Source organism: Oncorhynchus tshawytscha, linkage group LG09 (genome assembly GCF_018296145.1).
Source record: "Oncorhynchus tshawytscha isolate Ot180627B linkage group LG09, Otsh_v2.0, whole genome shotgun sequence".
Lineage (NCBI taxonomy): Eukaryota > Metazoa > Chordata > Actinopteri > Salmoniformes > Salmonidae > Oncorhynchus > Oncorhynchus tshawytscha.
The window spans coordinates 74,157,317-74,175,570 of NC_056437.1; the positions used below are offsets into that span (position 1 = coordinate 74,157,317).

Genomic DNA, 18,254 nt, shown 5'->3' on the forward strand with positions numbered 1-18,254 from the left:
TTAAATTTGAGTCTCCTTTACACAGAGAACCTTAGCTGCTCACCCTGGCGGCCACCCTATAGGGATGGCCAAGTTTATCCGCGGCTAAGTTGATATTCCACTATTTAAAAAAAAAGGTGCTATATAGAACCATAAATGGTTATTTGGATGTCGCCATAGGAGAACCCTTTGAAGAACCCTTTTTGGTTACAGGAAAGGGTTCTCATATGGGGACAGCTGAAGAACCCTTTTTTCTAAGAGTGGAAGGTAGGGAACTTGCTATAAACTGCCAATCAGCTCAGATCTAAGAGCTGAGGCTGTCATACAGTGTAGTCAAGTTTGTGGTCATACACACATCCTTAAAAATACTGATATTTTGACCTGATGAAGATGTTCTGGCTTTACCTGATTACCAAGAGCTGTAGAGCAACATCCGGGTAGGGAGGAGCCTGCCTGGACAGCACCCAATCACTATCTGCTCACTGTTCTGCTATTGGTGGACGACAACAAGTGAGTTGGCTCATTCACATCATCAGTGCAGAGACTATCCTCATCATCAGTAGGGAGGGTTAGGTGACAAACAGAACTGTGAACACACAAACCAGCACGTCTACTGTACATTCAATCACACACACTCCAGGGACCACGCATGGATGGACTAGCTAAGGTGTGGCATCGCAGTGATGCTAGGCAGGATGCACATGTACTGTAGTCCATTTCAAATAAACGCATCACAGCGTAGACATTTACATAATATATCAATAAGTCGACTGTTTCCCTAAAAGGCTTCAAAGCACATTTGACCCAGGTTGTTGACTGGTCTACTATGAGCTCTGTAAGAGGTCATTGTCCATCTCTGTACAAAAACACATCCTTCCTATTTCTCCAGAGGTGGAACATGTTACTACTCTAATTGCCCAATGCTAACATTAATACTATTTCAAATGGTACATTCTGACAAATATGGCTTAACAGGCTAAAAACCAAAGATGTTGAATATGTTCTGTGATGTTTTCTACTGAAACATCGGGAGGGTACTGTATTGTCCACATCCTGAACATGTGAGAAAGCTATGCTGAATAGTTTTTAGTGTAATGAGTGTACATATCATACAGAGCACACACAGAGAGGAGCAGAGCAGGTCTTGCTGCAGAGCCTGTCCACATAACAGGGTCATGATTAGGATTTTACATTCACACCTCTCAGCCTCCACTCATTTTCAACGGTTTCATACAAACCATAGGAATATAAAAAATAAGTCGATAAACACCTTATTCATATATTCACGTAATACATATTATGTCTAGGATCCTAACTGCTGCAAGTTGCTGCGAACGGAACAGACACAAAAAATATGTTGAGGTGACCTGCGCTGGAAGCGGCTGATTTTATTGCATTTCATTGCAAGGTGCGATCATCATGCTCTATATATTTTTGCTCTATATATTTTCAAAATGCTCTTATGTTTTCTCTCTTTTTTTCTATGATGTATTACTGCTTGAGCTTCAAAGGGCGCTGGGTGATGATGTCAGAGACCTAAGCTTTGGTTACCACGCCACACATTACATGGGTCCAATGACGTTTCACCTACTGGGAACATCTTCCCTGACCGTAACCTCACCCACCGTCTAACCTGAAATCGTGACTTTCCAGACAGGGAAATATCATTGGACCTAAAGGAAGAGAAGCACCATAAGAAGCACCCACCCACTGGGCACAGACGTCACTTCAACGTCTATTCCACGTTGGTTCAACGTAATTTCATTGAACTAATGTGGAAACAACGTTGATTCAGCCAGTGCCCAGTGGGTAAGAAGCTACAGCAGCGGGGGGCGGCACAGTACAGCACTGTCCTACAGAGCAGTCAGATGCAAAAATAGTCTAGTGTGGTGAGAAGAAGTACAAGACTGGCATTGACATTGTTGTGGTCCTCTACACAATATGCCTGTGTGTGTGTGTGTGTGTGTGTGTGTGTGTGTGTGTGTGTGTGTGTGTGTGTGTGTGTGTGTGTGTGTGTGTGTGTGTGTGTGTGTGTGTGTGTGTGTGTGTGTGTGTGTGTGTGTGTGTGTGTGTGTGTGTGTGTGTGTGTGTGTGTGTGTGTGTGTGTGTGTGTGTGTGTGTGTGTGTGTGTGTGTGTGTGTGTGTGTGTGTGTGTGTGTGTGTGTGTGTGTGTGTGTGTGTGTGTTTGCATGTCCGGATGTTCATGCGGAGCAGCTCTTTTCCTGAAAGACATTTGTAATGAGTCCTGACCAGGCTGGTCGACAGGGCTGCTGTTGGTAGGGGCCCCTACACGCCGGGGCCTCTGATTCTGAAATAGCACCCCGATTTCAGCCGCATGTTCACTCTCTACTGGAAGTCAAACAGAAAACGAAGCGTGGAATGAGGATTACTAGCAATATAATAGGTTGTCCTGTCCCTGGTTTAACATCTCCATTCCCTTTTCTGCAGTGCACCAACGGCCAGTCTCACACCAACACGAATAGCACTACCGCTGGGAAACGTCAAACTACCACGGCTTCTTAGCGCTACCCAGCCATTTCACATGTTACTCTGAGGATTCTGAACAAGAATATTGGCGATCGTCTTATATTCCCGAGTTAAATGTCACATCTATTCAGTATGTTTTGTTGATCGTACATGACTGCTTCATTGATTGGTTTGGGAATCGGGTTAGGAATCGCAGAGCATACTGTAATTGGCCAAGCTGCTATCTAATGAAACGAACCATTAATACATGTTCCTCTTCATTGATTGGTTGGGAATCGGGTTAGGAATCGCAGAGCATACTGTAATTGGCCAAGCTGCTATCTAATGAAACGAACCATTAATACATGTTCCTCTTTTGTATAGGTATGCACTTTCATAGGCTGCAATACAACAAATATATGTTTATATGCCTTCCATTATTCTTTAGATATGTCATGTCAAAGCTTAGAGCTCCATGCTTTTTATAGCTTCTTCAATTGGTGTTAAGCAGGACAGGCTGTTTGCAGATGCCAGATTGTGCGTGTTGTTGTTGTTGCTGCACCGTTGCAGCATCTCTCTGTGGTGGATCCTAGCTCACTAGTCAAAGGATGGGGCGAGTGGGATAGTTTGGATGGCTTTATCGAAACGGCTGCAAGAGTGGATGGTCGGAAAGAGATACACAGTAGAGATGGCATTGATCTATCAAGTGATCTCATTGACAGACCTGCAAACCAGAAGAGGCTGCTGAATACGTGTTACTGCGTGTGAAATCTAATTCCCTCAGTTTAAGTCTCAAATCCTCAATGAACTCATGGGGTTATTTCTGATCTTGTTTTGCTCTGTCGAGGCACTTCAGTTGGTCAGCCTTTCAATACAGTGTGAGCCTGGTCGGTCGTCACTCACGCAATCCGGGCTTGATTTGATCCCCGAAGCCTGCAAAACTATGAACACATTAGAAAAACAACACTAGGTCGAGCACCAGGCTTAAGATAACACATACCTGGGGAAAGGAAAACAAAACCGAAAAGCAAATCAAAAAGTTAAAGGAATTATAAAACATAAACAGGTATTGTGGTTGTTGTAAGCCCCAAAACCTCCCCAGTTCAATCCCTCCCACCCCCTCCTCCCTCCCGCCGTTCCCCAGCCTGAGGTTAGTCACTCCGAAAGTCTTCCTCTATCGCTGGATATCGCTTCTTCTCCAGGGTCCCTGTCAGGGGCCTGGAGCTGCTGCCTCCAGGGGACTCCAGGAAGTTCTTGGGCTCGTTGGTGTGGTAGCTGCCCTTGTACCGGTACAGATAGATGTAGATGCTGTACAGACCTATGAACAGCAATATCACGGCTGCGGCGACGACAACTAGAGGGAGAAACACACACAGTCAAGGTGTGGTTAAAACAACAGTGTGTAGCAAACAGCTGAAAACCCATTGTTCCTCACAGTAGGGTTCGATGACTCACGTTGGAATTGCCACTGTGAAAAGATGTACCTGTATCTCAGTGGATGGTACAAATATCCCTTTCAATCAATACCATTGTGACTCAGTTGGTTCTCTGCCAAACTCACTTAACTTCCCTTTAGAGACAAGCGGTATCCTTTCTTATACAGCCACATATTGTTATGAGGGAACCATCAATCTCAAAGGATGTCTAATAACTGGAGGACGTCGGCAAGGGGACAGCAGGACCGGCCCAGACATCAGAAATCAAACTCACATGTTCTGTGTTACCATAACAACCCTGTACAGATGTCTCCAGTACATTAAGCTGAAGCATATATCTGTGATGAATAGTGGAGGGAGGGGCAGCTCTAAATATAGTTGATCCGGGTGAGGATCTCAGACAGGGATAGAGTGCAGACTACAGACTCTCTGAGCTGCTGTCCAATCCCATTTTCTTTGCCTCTCATGATCAACAGATAAAATAAAATATCCTTCTTTACATTCCAGCATTTGTTCTGGTACATGTCACATTTTTAGCTTTTAGCGTGAGGACGTAAAGCCTATTCTGGAATCTGATGGTCTCAGATTTTAGGATTAGGGGATTTTAGGAAAATGAAAATGAGAATTTCAACTACTACTGATCTGTGTCAGTAGGGGAGAGAGAGAGGTAGCAAGAGAAAGAGAGAGAGAGAGAGGTAGCAAGAAGAAGAGAGAGAGAGGTAGCAAGAGGAAGAGAGAGAGAGAGAGAGAGGTAGCAAGAGGAAGAGAGAGAGAGAGAGAGAGGTAGCAAGAGGAAGAGAGAGAGAGAGAGGTAGCAAGAGGAAGAGAGAGAGAGAGAGGTAGGAAGAGGAAGAGAGAGAGAGAGAGGTAGCAAGAGGAAGAGAGAGAGAGAGAGAGGTAGCAAGAGGAAGAGAGAGAGAGAGAGAGGTAGCAAGAGGAAGAGAGAGAGAGAGAGGTAGCAAGAGGAAGAGAGAGAGAGAGAGGTAGCAAGAGGAAGAGAGAGAGAGAGAGGTAGCAAGAGGAAGAGAGAGAGAGAGGTAGCAAGAGGAAGAGAGAGAGAGAGAGAGGTAGCAAGAGGAAGAGAGAGAGGTAGCAAGAGGAAGAGAGAGAGAGGTAGCAAGAGGAAGAGAGAGAGAGGTAGCAAGAGGAAGAGAGAGAGAGGTAGCAAGAGGAAGAGAGAGAGAGAGAGAGAGGTTGCAAGAGGAAGAGAGAGAGAGAGAGAGGAAGAGAGAGTAGCAAGAGGAAGAGAGAAAGAGAGAGAGGTAGCAAGAGGAAGAGAGAGAGGTAGCAAGAGGAAGAGAGAGAGAGAGAGGTAGCAAGAGGAAGAGAGAGAGAGAGAGAGTAGCAAGAGGAAGAGAGAGAGAGAGAGGTAGCAAGAGGAAGAGAGAGAGAGGTAGCAAGAGGAAGAGAGAGAGAGGTAGCAAGAGGAAGAGAGAGAGAGGTAGCAAGAGGAAGGAAGAGAGAGAGAGGTAGAAAGAGGAAGAGAGAGAGAGAGAGAGAGGTAGCAAGAGGAAGAGAGAGAGAGAGAGAGAGAGAGAGAGAGAGAGCAAGAGGGTAGAGAGAGAGAGAGAGAGAGAGAGAAGAGGGTAGAAGAGGAAGAGAGAGAGGTAGCAAGAGGAAGAGAGAGAGAGAGAGGTAGCAAGAGGAAGAGAGAGAGAGAGAGGTAGCAAGAGGAAGAGAGAGAGAGAGAGAGGTAGCAAGAGGAAGAGAGAGAGAGAGGTAGCAAGAGGAAGAGAGAGAGAGAGAGAGGTAGCAAGAGGAAGAGAGAGAGAGAGAGAGGAGAAGGTAGCAAGAGGAAGAGAGAGAGAGAGAGAGAGTAGCAAGAGGAAGAGAGAGAGAGAGAGAGAGGAGAGAGAGAGAAGAGAGAGAGAGAGAGAGAGAGAGAGAGGTAGCAAGAGGAAGAGAGAGAGAGAGAGAGGTAGCAAGAGGAAGAGAGAGAGAGAGTAGCAAGAGGAAGAGAGAGAGCAAGAGAAGAGAGAGAGAGAGAGAGAGGTAGCAAGAGGAAGAGAGAGAGAGAGAGGAGAGTAGCAAGAGGAAGAGAGAGAGAGAGAGGTAGCAAGAGGAAGAGAGAGAGAGAGAGAGGTAGCAAGAGGAAGAGAGAGAGAGAGAGGTAGCAAGAGGAAGAGAGAGAGAGAGAGAGGAAGAGAGAGAGAGAGGTAGCAAGAGGAAGAGAGAGAGAGAGAGAGGTAGCAAGAGGAAGAGAGAGAGAGGTAGCAAGAGGAAGAGAGAGAGAGAGGTAGCAAGAGAGAAGAGAGAGAGAGAGAGGAAGCAAGAGGAAGAGAGAGAGAGAGAGGTAGCAAGAGAAGAGAGAGGAGAGAGGGAGAGAGAGAGGTAGGTAAGAGGAAGAGAGAGAGAGAGGTAGCAAGAGGAAGAGAGAGAGAGAGAGAGGTAGCAAGAGGAAGAGAGAGAGAGAGAGAGGTAGCAAGAGGAAGAGAGAGAGAGAGAGAGTAGCAAGAGGAAGAGAGAGAGAGAGAGAGCAAGAGGAAGAGAGAGAGAGAGAGGTAGCAAGAGGAAGAGAGAGAGAGGGAGAGAGAGAGAGGTAGCAAGAGGAAGAGAGAGAGAGAGAGAGAGGTAGCAAGAGGAAGAGAGAGAGAGAGAGGTAGCAAGACGAAGAGAGAGAGAGAGAGGTAGCAAGAGGAAGAGAGAGAGAGAGAGGTAGCAAGAGGAGAGAGAGAGGTAGAAGAGAGAGAGAGAGTAGCAAGAGAAGAAGAGAGAGAGAGAGGTAGCAAGAGGAAGAGAGAGAGAGAGAGGTAGAGGGAAGAGAAGAGGAAGAGAGCAAGAGGAAGAGAGAGAGAGAGGTAGCAAGAGGAAGAGAGAGAGAGAGAGAGTAGCAAGAGGAAGAGAGAGAGAGAGAGCAAGAGGAAGAGAGAGAGAGAGCAAGAGGAAGAGAGAGAGAGAGAGGTAAAGAGGAAGAGAGAGAGAGAGAGGTAGCAAGAGGAAGAGAGAGAGAGAGAAGAGGAAGAGAGAGAGAGAGGTAGAAGAGGAAGAGAGAGAGGAAGAGGAAGAGAGAGAGTAGCAAGAGGAAGAGAGAGAGAGAGGTAGCAAGAGGAAGAGAGAGAGAGAGAGGTAGCAAGAGGAAGAGAGAGAGAGAGAGTAGCAAGAGGAAGAGAGAGAGAGAGAGAGTAGGTAAGAGGAAGAGAAGAGAGAGAGAAGAGGAAGAGAGAGAGTAGCAAGAGGAAGAGAGAGAGAGAGAGGTAGCAAGAGGAAGAGAGAGAGAGAGAGAGTAGCAAGAGAAAGAGAGAGAGAGAGGTAGAAGAGAGAGAGAGAAGAGGAAGAGAGAGAGAGAGAGAGAAGAGGTAGCAAGAGAAGAGAGAGAGAGAGTAGCAAGAGGAAGAGAGAGAGAGAGAGTAGCAAGAGGAAGAGAGAGAGAGAGAGAGAAGAGAGAGAGAGGAAGAGAGAGAGAGAGGTAGCAAGAGGAAGAGAGAGAGAGAGGAGCAAGAGGAAGAGAAGAGAGAGAGAGAGAGAGAGTGAGAGGTAGCAAGAGGAAGAGAGAGAGAGAGAGCAAGAGGAAGAGAGAGAGAGAGAGGTAGCAAGAGGAAGAGAGAAGAGAGAGAGAGAGAGGTAGCAAGAGGAAGAGAGAGAGAGAGAGAGAGCAAGAGGAAGAGAGAGAGAGAGAGAGAAGAGAGAGAGAGAGAGAGAGAGGTAGCAAGAGGAAGAGAGAGAGAGAGGTAGCAAGAGGAAGAGAGAGAGAGAGAGAGTAGCAAGAGGAAGAGAGAGAGAGAGGTAGCAAGAGAGAAGAGAGAGAGAGGTAGCAAGAGGAAGAGAAGAGGAGAGAGAAGAGGTAGAGAGAGAGAGAGCAGAGAGGAGCAAGAGAGAGAGAGAGGTAGCAAGAGGAAGAGAGAGAGCAAGAGGAAAGAGAGAGAGAGAGAAGAGGAGGAAGAGAGAGAGAGGAGGTAGCAAGAGGAAGAGAGAGAGAGAGGTAGCAAGAGGAAGAGAGAGAGAGAGGTAGCAAGAGGAAGAGAGAGAGAGAGAGGTAGCAAGAGGAAGAGAGAGAGAGAGGTAGCAAGAGGAAGAGAGAGAGAGAGAGGTAGCAAGAGGAAGAGAGAGAGAGAGAGAGGAGGTAGCAAGAGGAAGAGAGAGAGAGAGAGTAGCAAGAGGAAGAGAGAGAGAGGTAGCAAGAGGAAGAGAGAGAGAGAGAGGTAGCAAGAGGAAGAGAGAGAGAGAGAGAGTAGCAAGAGGAAGAGAGAGAGAGAGGTAGAAGAGGAAGAAGAGAGAGAGAGAGCAGAGAGAGAGAGAGAGAGAGAGGTAGCAAGAGGAAGAGAGAGAGAGAGAGAGAGAGGTAGCAAGAGGAAGAGAGAGAGAGAGAGAGGTAGCAAGAGGAAGAGAGAGAGAGAGAGAGAGAGGTAGCAAGAGGAAGAGAGAGAGAGAGAGAGAGGAAGAAGAGAAGAGAGAGAGAGAGCAAGAGGAAGAGAGAGAGAGTAGCAAGAGGAAGAGAGAGAGAGAGAGAGGTAGCAAGAGGAAGAGAGAGAGAGAGAGGTAGCAAGAGGAAGAGAGAGAGAGAGAGAGGTAGCAAGAGAAAGAGAGAGAGAGAGAGAGAGAGGTAGCAAGAGGAAGAAAGAGAGAGAGAGAGGTAGCAAGAGAAGAGAGAGAGAGAGAGAGAGAGAGGTAGCAAGAGGAAGAGAGAGAGAGGTAGCAAGAGGAAGAGAGAGAGAGAGAGGTAGCAAGAGGAAGAGAGAAAGAGAGAGAAGAGGAAGAGAGAGAGAGAGAGAGAGAGAGGTAGCAAGAGGAAGAGAGAGAGAGAGGTAGCAAGAGGAAGAGAGAGAGAGAGAGGTAGCAAGAGGAAGAGAGAGAGAGAGAGAGAGAGTGAGAGGAGGCTTAATCTGAATCTTGAGGTAAACTAAGGTCAGGACTCACAGATGAACACTTACATTAATAAATTTCACAAAAATCATCAAAGTATAGTTTCATGAGAAATGAGACATTATTGTGAATCGTAAGCAGTAAAAACTTACCTGTCAACCAAAACAGGCCTAGGTCATCGTGGATATATATGTATTCTGAAATTTAAAAAATACATCAATTATGTTATTATGGGGAATTTATATACTATCATCACTAGGTCATAATTGCTGATGGGATATGTAGTCCCATGTAAAGTAGATCTACTGATGGCTTCTGGGATATGTCGTCTCACCTATAGAAGTGAACCAGTGGTCCGCCTCCCAGGGGACATATCCATGGACAGGAGGGAAGGCCCCACAGTTAGACTCGGAGACGAAGCCCTGCACGGTGACCGGCGGTTCCGTCTCGTTCGGCCGGAAGAGGGTCTTAAGAGGTGCGTAGATGTTGTACCTCACCCCAGATATACAGCCCACCAGGCCAGGACTGTTATGCCTCTGGATCTCATAGTCAATGTCACCCACCTCTGAGGGGGTTAGAGAGAGGGACAGAGGAGTTACAATGTGCACATCCACCTCAACTAATTCCCAAACTTACAGTGGGACAACTGATACCTTACTTCCACGGGTAACAGTTTATTTGGATAGTCCATCTGTAGATGCTCCACAGACTATCAGTGACATTTCAACTATCTACTAACCCTAGTTCTAACCCTAACCCTAACCCTAACCCTAACCCTAAACTTAACCCTAACCCTAACCTTAACTCTTACCCTAACCATTATTCTAACCCTAATCCTAATCCTAACCCTAAACTTAATCCTAACCCTAAATTTAACCCTAACCCTAACCTTAACTCTTACCCTAACCATTATTCTAACCCTAACCCTAATCCTAAACCTAAACTTAACCCTAACCCTAACCTTAACTCTTACCCTAACCATTATTCTAACCCTAGCCCTAATCCTAATCCTAACCCTAAATTTAACCCTAACCCTAACCTTAACTCTTACCCTAACCATTATTCTAACCCTAACCCTAATCCTAATCCTAACCCTAAATTTAACCGTAACCCTAACCTTAACTCTTACCCTAACCATTATTTTAACCCTAACCGTAACCATAACCTCAGCAAGCAGTTGCTTATCAACAGATAGTTTGTTGATAGTATGACCATCTGCAGAGCACCTACAGATGGACTCTCCGGAATATCCAAATAAAGTGTGACCAAATCAATTCTCAATAGGAAAGCAGAAATGTTTCAGCTGGGGTTTAAAGTTTATCCAGAACTCAGATTGGAAGGCGTGGGCTTACTTGAGAAATCTTGTTGTAATAAATATATAAGATAAATGCTTCATTCACAAAACCAATTTACATGAGAGGAAAGTTTTTCTGGAACATGCTTATTCCTGACATTGTCTGGAAAAATGCATGGTTAAGACCTTACAAATACTGTATACCAAACAAAGGTAAGGAAGTTCACTTCAACATTTTACATAAGATATATCCATGTAATTCTATGATGTCCAAATTTGTGGCTATTGATGATATCTGCGTTTTCTGTGAAAAAGAAGGTGAGAATCTGTCTCACTTGTTCTTTGAATGTAAATTTGTGTCAGAATTATGGGAAAACCTTGCAAAGTACTTATTTACCATTATGAACACTGCCTATAACTTGAACATAAAAGATATAATATGTTACTATTGCAATGATAACAAAACCACTGAAATTATTGTTAATTTCTTTATTCTTGTTGCCAAATACTTTATACACAAACAAAAAGTCTATTCCAAAATTACCAATTTTTCTGATTGAATTTAATTATCTTATTAAAACACTAACCCTAGTGAATAACAAGAACATCTTCATGAATCATTATAATAAGATACAGTATTTTCAGAGTGAATATAGTTGCACTTAAATTGTTTATTTTTTGTATTTTATTTGTATTTATATTTTTTGTATGTTTGAGCATTGTTAATACCTGTGTTTGATTTGCTAGACATGTTGGATGTAGCAATGCAAGTTGATTTTTGTATTATGAATAAAATACATTTATAATAAAAAAAAATAATAATAAAATAAAATAAATGTTTCAGCTGGGGGGGGGTGAAGTGTAATCTTACCCATCACTCTCCCCAGGAAGATGTTCTTGGGTGAGTCAAACCTGCCGTCCTCCACTAGGGTGATCTTCTCCACTATCGGCTCCATGTAGTCCACCTAGGAGTTACACACGTCAACACAAACACATTGATATTCACGCACAACCATAAACCTGTCAACACGAACAAATAAATCAAAGACTGAAAATACACAAATGCACACAACTCACAAACCAAGTAAAGTGGTACCAGACCATCCTGGTTTGTGATTGACTGTTAAACGGTGGTGAAGGAGGTAGGTAGTGTTAACAGGTGTATACATTGGGGCGGAGCGTCAGCGTACCTGTGTCCTGATGGTCCTGTTGTGTCTGGTTATGTTGACGTAGTGGGGGTATCCATCTGCCAGGTTCCTGAAGGACAACTGGTACTTGTGGGTAATCAACCCCAGCCTATACCTCATGTCTAAGGTTCCTGTGGAGGGATGGGGCAACAATACACTCCACAGTTCATAACGTAAGGCATTAAAACATTATATTTCCATGAACTATTGTGAGAAGTATGGCTTGTGGCTGCTTCGCGTATTGTCGTCTCTACCTTCTTGCCCTTTGTGGTGTTCTCTGTGCTCAGTAATGTTTGTACCATGTTTTGTGCTGCTACCATGTTGTGCTGCTGCCATGTTGTGTTGCTGCCATGTTGTTGTCATGTTGTGTTGCTACCATGCTGTGTTGTCATGTGTTGCTGCCTTTCTATGTTGTTGTCTTAGGTCTCTCTTTATGTAGTGTTGTGGTGTCTCTTGTCGTGATGTGTGTTTTGTCCTATACATATAGATTTTTTTAAATTCCAGCCCTCTCCCCGCAGGAGGCCTTTTGCCTTTTGGTAGGCCATCATTGTAAATACGAATTTGTTCTTAACTGACTTGCCTAGTTAAAGTACAAAAGTATAAAACATATTGTAAAGTACAGTGATATATTTTTGTCCAAGTCCTATCTTGCTTTGTGTTTCCACTCAAATAAATTGGATGACTGAAGAACATACCACAGGAGGTTGGTGGCACCTTAATTGGGGAGGACAGGCTCGTGGTAATGGCTGGAGCGGAATCAGTGGAATGCCATTCCATTTGCAACCTTCCAGTCATCATTATGAGCCGTCCTCCCCTCAGCAACCTCCTGTGGAACATACAGTAATCCAACTTCAATCAGTGACAGTAAAATCTTCATTCAAAAGCCAGTTCAATTCGAATACTCTCTGCCTTGAATCTTAACCATAATCACCCATCATGTTAAAGCGCTCCTCCCTGCCAAGCGTTCCTACCATCTTTCTTCAGGATGACAGCCATGTAGTCCTGGACGAAAGAGCTGATGTAGAGCAGTACAGCCGGGGTCTGGAAGGTACTGAAGCTGAACTCTATCTCATCACTGGTGTCGTTGTAGCCCAGGCTGAAGTTGTGGTAGTGGGGGTCCAGCCAGTTAGCCCACCACTCCTCATTGGTCGTAGGCTTCTTTCTGATGTTGTAGCGCAACCACGAGCCTATCTCAAAGTAGGCCCCAATGTCTAAGGGGGTACAAACAGGATCAAGTTGAGCTAAATGCCCATATTTGGTTATCGCCAACACTGTTAAAATAAATCAAGGTTTTTGTTACTGTAACCCAGTGTGCTTAAGGCCGTCGTAGTGATTCTGGGGCTCCATGAATAACCGAGGTAACCCAACCTGTGTGGAGCTCACCTTTGTGGCAGTAGAATCCGTCGAAGGCAGTGTTGCCGCAGTCACAGGTGTAGGCGGCGTAGCCCTCGATACACTGGGCGGCGTTTCGACACGGTATGGTTGCGTTCAGACACTGGCCCGTACAGTTCCGCCGTATACCCTGTTCCTCATTCGCTTTGCCTTCCAAGTCAAGGGTTGCACCGTTCATTCGTAACCCTCGGAGGCAGCCCAGGAATGGCCACAGCGTGCGATTGGCTGCGCCTGGATATATTGGGACACCGTCAGTTAATCATCACGTTGTAAAGTTGAGCATTTTGGATTAAGAAGAATAAATATGTGTTCGTTATAAGAAAAGAAAAGAAAAACATATGTTTCCCGTGCTGTAGTGCTGTTTAAACTGATAAGAATGGACTACATCAACCAATGGGAGAAGTCCAAAATCCTTGTCGACCACCACCCCGCCCTCCCCAGCCCCAGCGGCCAGGTGACGTACCCACGAGGAGAGGGTGGGTGAACTCCATGGTGACAAAGGTCTGGCCAGGGAAGCGTCTCACAGCCCATGGCTGATAGTCCACTTTGATCCTGGCCAACTTCACGTTGAGCTCTGCCTGGACAAAGTGCCACTCGTTGTCGTTTAGAGGCACCGGCGAGCGTAGCGTCACGTTGAGGATGCCGTCTCCCACCATGAATATGAAGACCAGGTTCTGGGTGGCTGGGAGAAGAAGAGACAAAACAGAATGAGGGATGAAATATATTATAGAAATAAATACCGGAAAATATTGATAATATAATTTCGAAACCTTTTCATTCATCAAGTTTCACAGCAACAACATTTTTTGAAAATTGTAATTCGGAAATTATGTTTCCTGCCTTGGTCCTATGTGGCTTAGTCGGTAGAGCATGGCACTTAACATGCCAAAGGTTGTGGGTTTGATTCCTGGTAGGGCCACCCGTATGTACATTTTATACACGCATGACTGTAAGTCACGTTGGAGAAAATCGTATTTTAAATAGTGTATATTATATAAGTAATTTCATGTGATTCACACTAGATAATCTGTGGTAATTTACTGTTGAGCTCAATGCGTATGAAGTTACGGAGCCAGTCGTCTGAGTTCTCCAGGAAGACTCCATGGGGGCGGTAGGTTTTAAAGTGGAAGGAGATGTCGACGGTGCTGCCTGGCCTGAAGGTGGGGAACTCGATGTAGGTGGGCTTGGTGAACGATATGGTATTCCAGATGCTCCCTGTGAGTACAAAGAGGCCATGAGATCCAAACCAGAACCACGATAAACAATCATTTGACTAATTATATACCGCAGAATGGTTTAACTACAACTCACTGTCGCCGTGGCAACGTAGGGGCCCGAGGCTGATGTGGGCCTTTGACCCCGTCCTGTTGGTGTCCCCCACCACCACCTTCCTCACTGGGAGGTGGTCCTTCCACATCAGATAGCCCTTGTCTGAGTACCTGCACAATAGGTTCCATTTGTACAGTAATGTATATCAATCTATGGAAACACTTTTCTAAAAGTTATAGAAAATAGTCTTTCAAATCCTTTCTCTCTCACCATTGGCGGTAGTCAGCGTCACAATTACAGTGAAACCTGGCATCAGTGCAGGTCTGGTTGATAGCACAGCCACACTTCCCACTCTCAGGGAAAGCCCCGCCCCAGTACTCGTGACTCTCGTTATTTCGACCAATCCAGAAACTGTACGGTCTCCCATCTGAATGACATGACAATAGAGCAATGGAATATGATTATTATGATTTCATCATTGAAATGTTCTATGATATATATATATACAAATAGGTACAGATTCAGGTGCTTTCAATAGCTACCTTTGCCCATAGGCCATAACCACTCCTACTCACTGGGCGTGTTGAGGATGCGTGACTTGTAGCAGGAGTAGTCGATCCACTGTTCACAGTACATGGAGGTGTTGGCCAGTGCTGTGACATCGTCCCAGGAGGCATTCCAGTAGTTGACATCTCCTATGTAAGGACGGTCCACCGTGCTACCGGTCACCTTGATACCGTCGATACGGTCATGCATCACTATCGTCCATGCCTTGTCGGCTTTGTCAAGAGACAAGGAAGGGGTTGACATTAAAGGGTAAAAATGTATGATTGTGTAAGTGAGAAAGAGAGAGAAAACTAGCGAGAGACAAAGTGAGAGAAAGCACATCTACTACTGAGGAATCTGTTTTTGTGCCATGCTGTGTCCAGAGAACTGATATTATCACAGACAGCTCTAATGCAGTAGACCCTGACTAATCTAAGGGATTTACATGGAACCTACAGTAATAGATGTTGGTTAATTGGATAGGATTGGATGGAGAATACTCTGTCCCCACAACCAATTACTGATCTGGCCCCAAACTGGTTCTCCATTGTCCTTGTTGGAGTTCATTATTACATGATCAACATCCAACAGATGTGGCCCTGCTGTCTCCTCTGCTGCTGCTGTTGCCTTGTCATTCCTCATGGAACACACAGTCAACATTCACCTCAACCTGAACACAGTTTAATATCAGGGTCTCTGCCTCAACATGTTCAATAACAGTCCATTTCTGAATGGTACTGTGAGCACTGACTACCGTTATGTTCGATATGCACCATGGAATCATGTTGGTCGGATGGTATAATATAATTGTATACTAGTACATGTTATGAATGCATAAAAATGAATTTGACAAGCCAGTTACTCACATTTCATCGTGCAGTACACCTCGAATGGTTTCAAGGGTCCGCTCAGGTCCGGGTCTATGGTATAATTCCCTGACCAGGATTTGCCAGTAAGTCTGTAGGCCTCACACGACTCTTTGTAGACCGCTGTTGGGGAAGAGAGAAGCAGAAGTCGTATTTTAACTTACACCAGCAAGGTTTTAATGATGACATGGGTCTGTCTCACACTGCCGCAGGATATAGGCCTCAACAAACTGGTTGTTACACTGGCGAGGTTACGACAACATGCTGTCATTAGTACTCGCAAACAACATTAGGCTCTCTCAGGAAATACTCACACATATGGCACACCTCCCCTTTGTAGCCTGTGTTCTCGCACAGACATATGAAGTCATCCCAGGACTGGATGCATCTGCCCTCGTGTTCACAGGGGTTTGGAGTACATCTAGAGAGCACACCATGCAGGAGTGTGGGTAAAAGTGAAATGGGGCATGTACAGTGCATTCGGAAAGTATTCAGACCCCTTGACTTTTTCCACATTTTGTTACGTTACAGCCTTTTCTAAAATGGATTACATCATTGTTTTCCCTCAACAATCTACACACAATACCCCATAATGACAAAGCGAGAAAAAAAATGTTGACATTTTTGCAAATTTATTACAAATACAAAACAGAAATATCTTATTTACATAAATATTCAGACCATTTGCTATGAAACTCAAAATTAAGCTCTGGTGCTTCCTGTTTCCATTGATCATCCTTAAGATGTTTCTACAACTTGATTGGAGTCCACCTGTGTTAAATTCAATTGATTGGAAATGATTTGGAAAGGCACACACCTGTCTATATAAGGTCCCACAGCTGAGAGTGCATGTCAGTTCAAAAACCAAGCCGTAATGTTAAAGGAATTGTGCGTAGAGCTCCGAGACAGGATTGTGTCGGAGCACAGATCTGGGGAAGGGTACCAAAACATTTCTGCAGCATTGAAGGTTCTCAAGAACACAGTGTCCGCCATCATGTTTAAATGGAAGAAGTTTGGAACCACCAAGACTCTTCCTAGAGCTGGCCGCCCGGCCAAACTGAGCAATTGGGGGAGAAGGGCCTTGGTCAGGGAGATGACCATTCCCATTCCAACATGACAGAGCTTGAGAGGATCTGCAGAGAAGAATGGGAGTAACTCCCCAAATACAGGTGTGCCAAGTTTGTAGCGTCATACCCAAGAAGACTCAAGGCTGTAATCGCTGCCAAAGGTGCTTCAACAAAGTTGGGTCTGAATACTTATGTAAATGTGATATTTAATTTTATTTATCTTTTGCTAATTATTCCAAAAACCTGTTTTTGCATTGCATTATGGGGTATTGTGTGTAGATTGATGAGGGGAAAAAAATATTTAATACATTTTTTGAATAAGTCTGTGATGTAACAAAATGCTGGAAAAAGTCAAGGGTCTGAATACTTTCTGAATGCTCTGTACACTAAGTACACAAAACATCTCTTTCCATGACATAGACTGACCAGGTGAATCCATGTGAAAGCTATGATCCCTTATTGATGTCACTTGTTAAATACACTTCAATCAGTGTAGATGAAGGGGAGGAGACAGGTTATCAAAGGATTTTTACGTCTTGAGACAATTGAGAGATATGGATTGTGTGTGCCATTCAGAGGTTGAATGGGAAAGACAAAATATTGAAGTGCCTTTGAACAGGGTATGGTAGTAGGTGCCAGGCGCACCGGTTTGTATCAAGAACTGAAAAGCTGTTGGGTTTTTCAGTTTCCCGTGTGTATCAAGAATGGTCCACCACCCAAAGGACATCCAGCCAACTTGACACAACTCTGGGAAGCCTTGGAGTCAACATGGGCCAGCATCCCTGTGGAACACTTTGGACACCTTGTAGAGTTGAGGCTGTTTTGAGGGGGAAGGGTGCGGGGGATGTAACTCAATATTAGGAAGGGGTTCCTATAATGTTTGGTATACTCAGTGTATTTTGTTCGTTATATGGTAACAAGAAAACATTATTTGGGTGGTGAAAGAGTATGAAAGGACATGAGAGGATTAGGTCACTCAATATCTTTCTCTCTCACTTTTCTGTAGGACTCTGGCAGGTTTTATTTACTGTATGAGGGAAGATTTAAGGGCTGTGGTCGGCTCTGATTGGGGTGGGCGTTGTCTGCAGCCCCTCAGCCCTTAGCGTCGACTGATAAATTACTGTACAGGTCTTTCATATCATTTACACATATTGGTCTCAATATTGATTCTCAGGATCACTAAGGGTGTTTTCACACATAGTTTTGATCTATAGTTTGAATCAGAGTTTGATTATTTGTTACATTGCATTTTTTTCTGGTTGGTTTCACATTGGGGAAAAAAATGCTCACGTTAAATCCATCTATGATTATCATGAAGCATCACTTGTGTGCCCCAATGTTCGTATTACTTCCAACAACATTGACGGGGGAAACAGCGCAATAGCTGATCTAACTGTGTTGTGAATAGCCTTTATTCAGTCGCCTATAGCCCCGGTTTAGCCCCATCTTCCCTGCATCGGATGCACTCATAAATGCATTGCTACTGACAGAATGTTTCAGAGATACTGTATCAAGTTATGATGCTGTGTGCATTTCATCAAATCCTCGCAGTCAAACAACCAATAATACTGCATGACTCCTAAATTGAACTCTGGTGTGTTCACCAACTCAGTTCGGATAGTTTGGACTTGAATACTCTATCCGCACTAGGGAGAACAATAAACGATGCACCATGGTTCGCTCAAAAAGGGTGGTCTCGGGAACAATTACATTTGTACCATGGTGCAGTTCTTACAGGTGAGAATGCAGTACAGACCAAACAGGGAAAAAAACAGAGTCGGGCAGTATTATTGGTTATTATAGTATATTGGACTAGTATTATTGGACTGCGAGCATTTGATGAAACGCACACAGCATCATAACTTGAGATATTTGAAACATTCTGTGAATACCAGTGCATTTATGAGCGCATTCGATGCATATTAGGGGAGACTGGGACTATAACGGGGATA

The 18,254-nt window shown here is 44.4% G+C and overlaps 1 protein-coding gene across 1 annotated transcript in view; it reads right to left on the reverse strand.

Annotated features, from left to right (window-relative positions):
* Positions 1-2,096: 2,096 nt before the first annotated feature.
* LOC112258677 (contactin-associated protein 1) overlaps positions 2,097-18,254 on the reverse strand; it is a 32,346-nt gene continuing 16,188 nt past the window's right edge. The window contains exons 11-24 of the mRNA XM_024433206.2: positions 15,550-15,656; positions 15,236-15,358; positions 14,399-14,602; positions 14,094-14,250; positions 13,866-13,993; positions 13,596-13,769; positions 13,018-13,236; positions 12,546-12,785; positions 12,134-12,373; positions 11,166-11,293; positions 10,847-10,940; positions 9,016-9,246; positions 8,834-8,878; positions 2,097-3,799 (exon numbers count right to left, since the gene is read on the reverse strand). Of these exons, the coding sequence (XP_024288974.1) occupies positions 3,597-3,799; positions 8,834-8,878; positions 9,016-9,246; positions 10,847-10,940; positions 11,166-11,293; positions 12,134-12,373; positions 12,546-12,785; positions 13,018-13,236; positions 13,596-13,769; positions 13,866-13,993; positions 14,094-14,250; positions 14,399-14,602; positions 15,236-15,358; positions 15,550-15,656 (2,293 nt within the window). The 3' untranslated portion in view covers positions 2,097-3,596. The remainder of the gene's footprint in view (positions 3,800-8,833; positions 8,879-9,015; positions 9,247-10,846; positions 10,941-11,165; positions 11,294-12,133; positions 12,374-12,545; positions 12,786-13,017; positions 13,237-13,595; positions 13,770-13,865; positions 13,994-14,093; positions 14,251-14,398; positions 14,603-15,235; positions 15,359-15,549; positions 15,657-18,254) is intronic.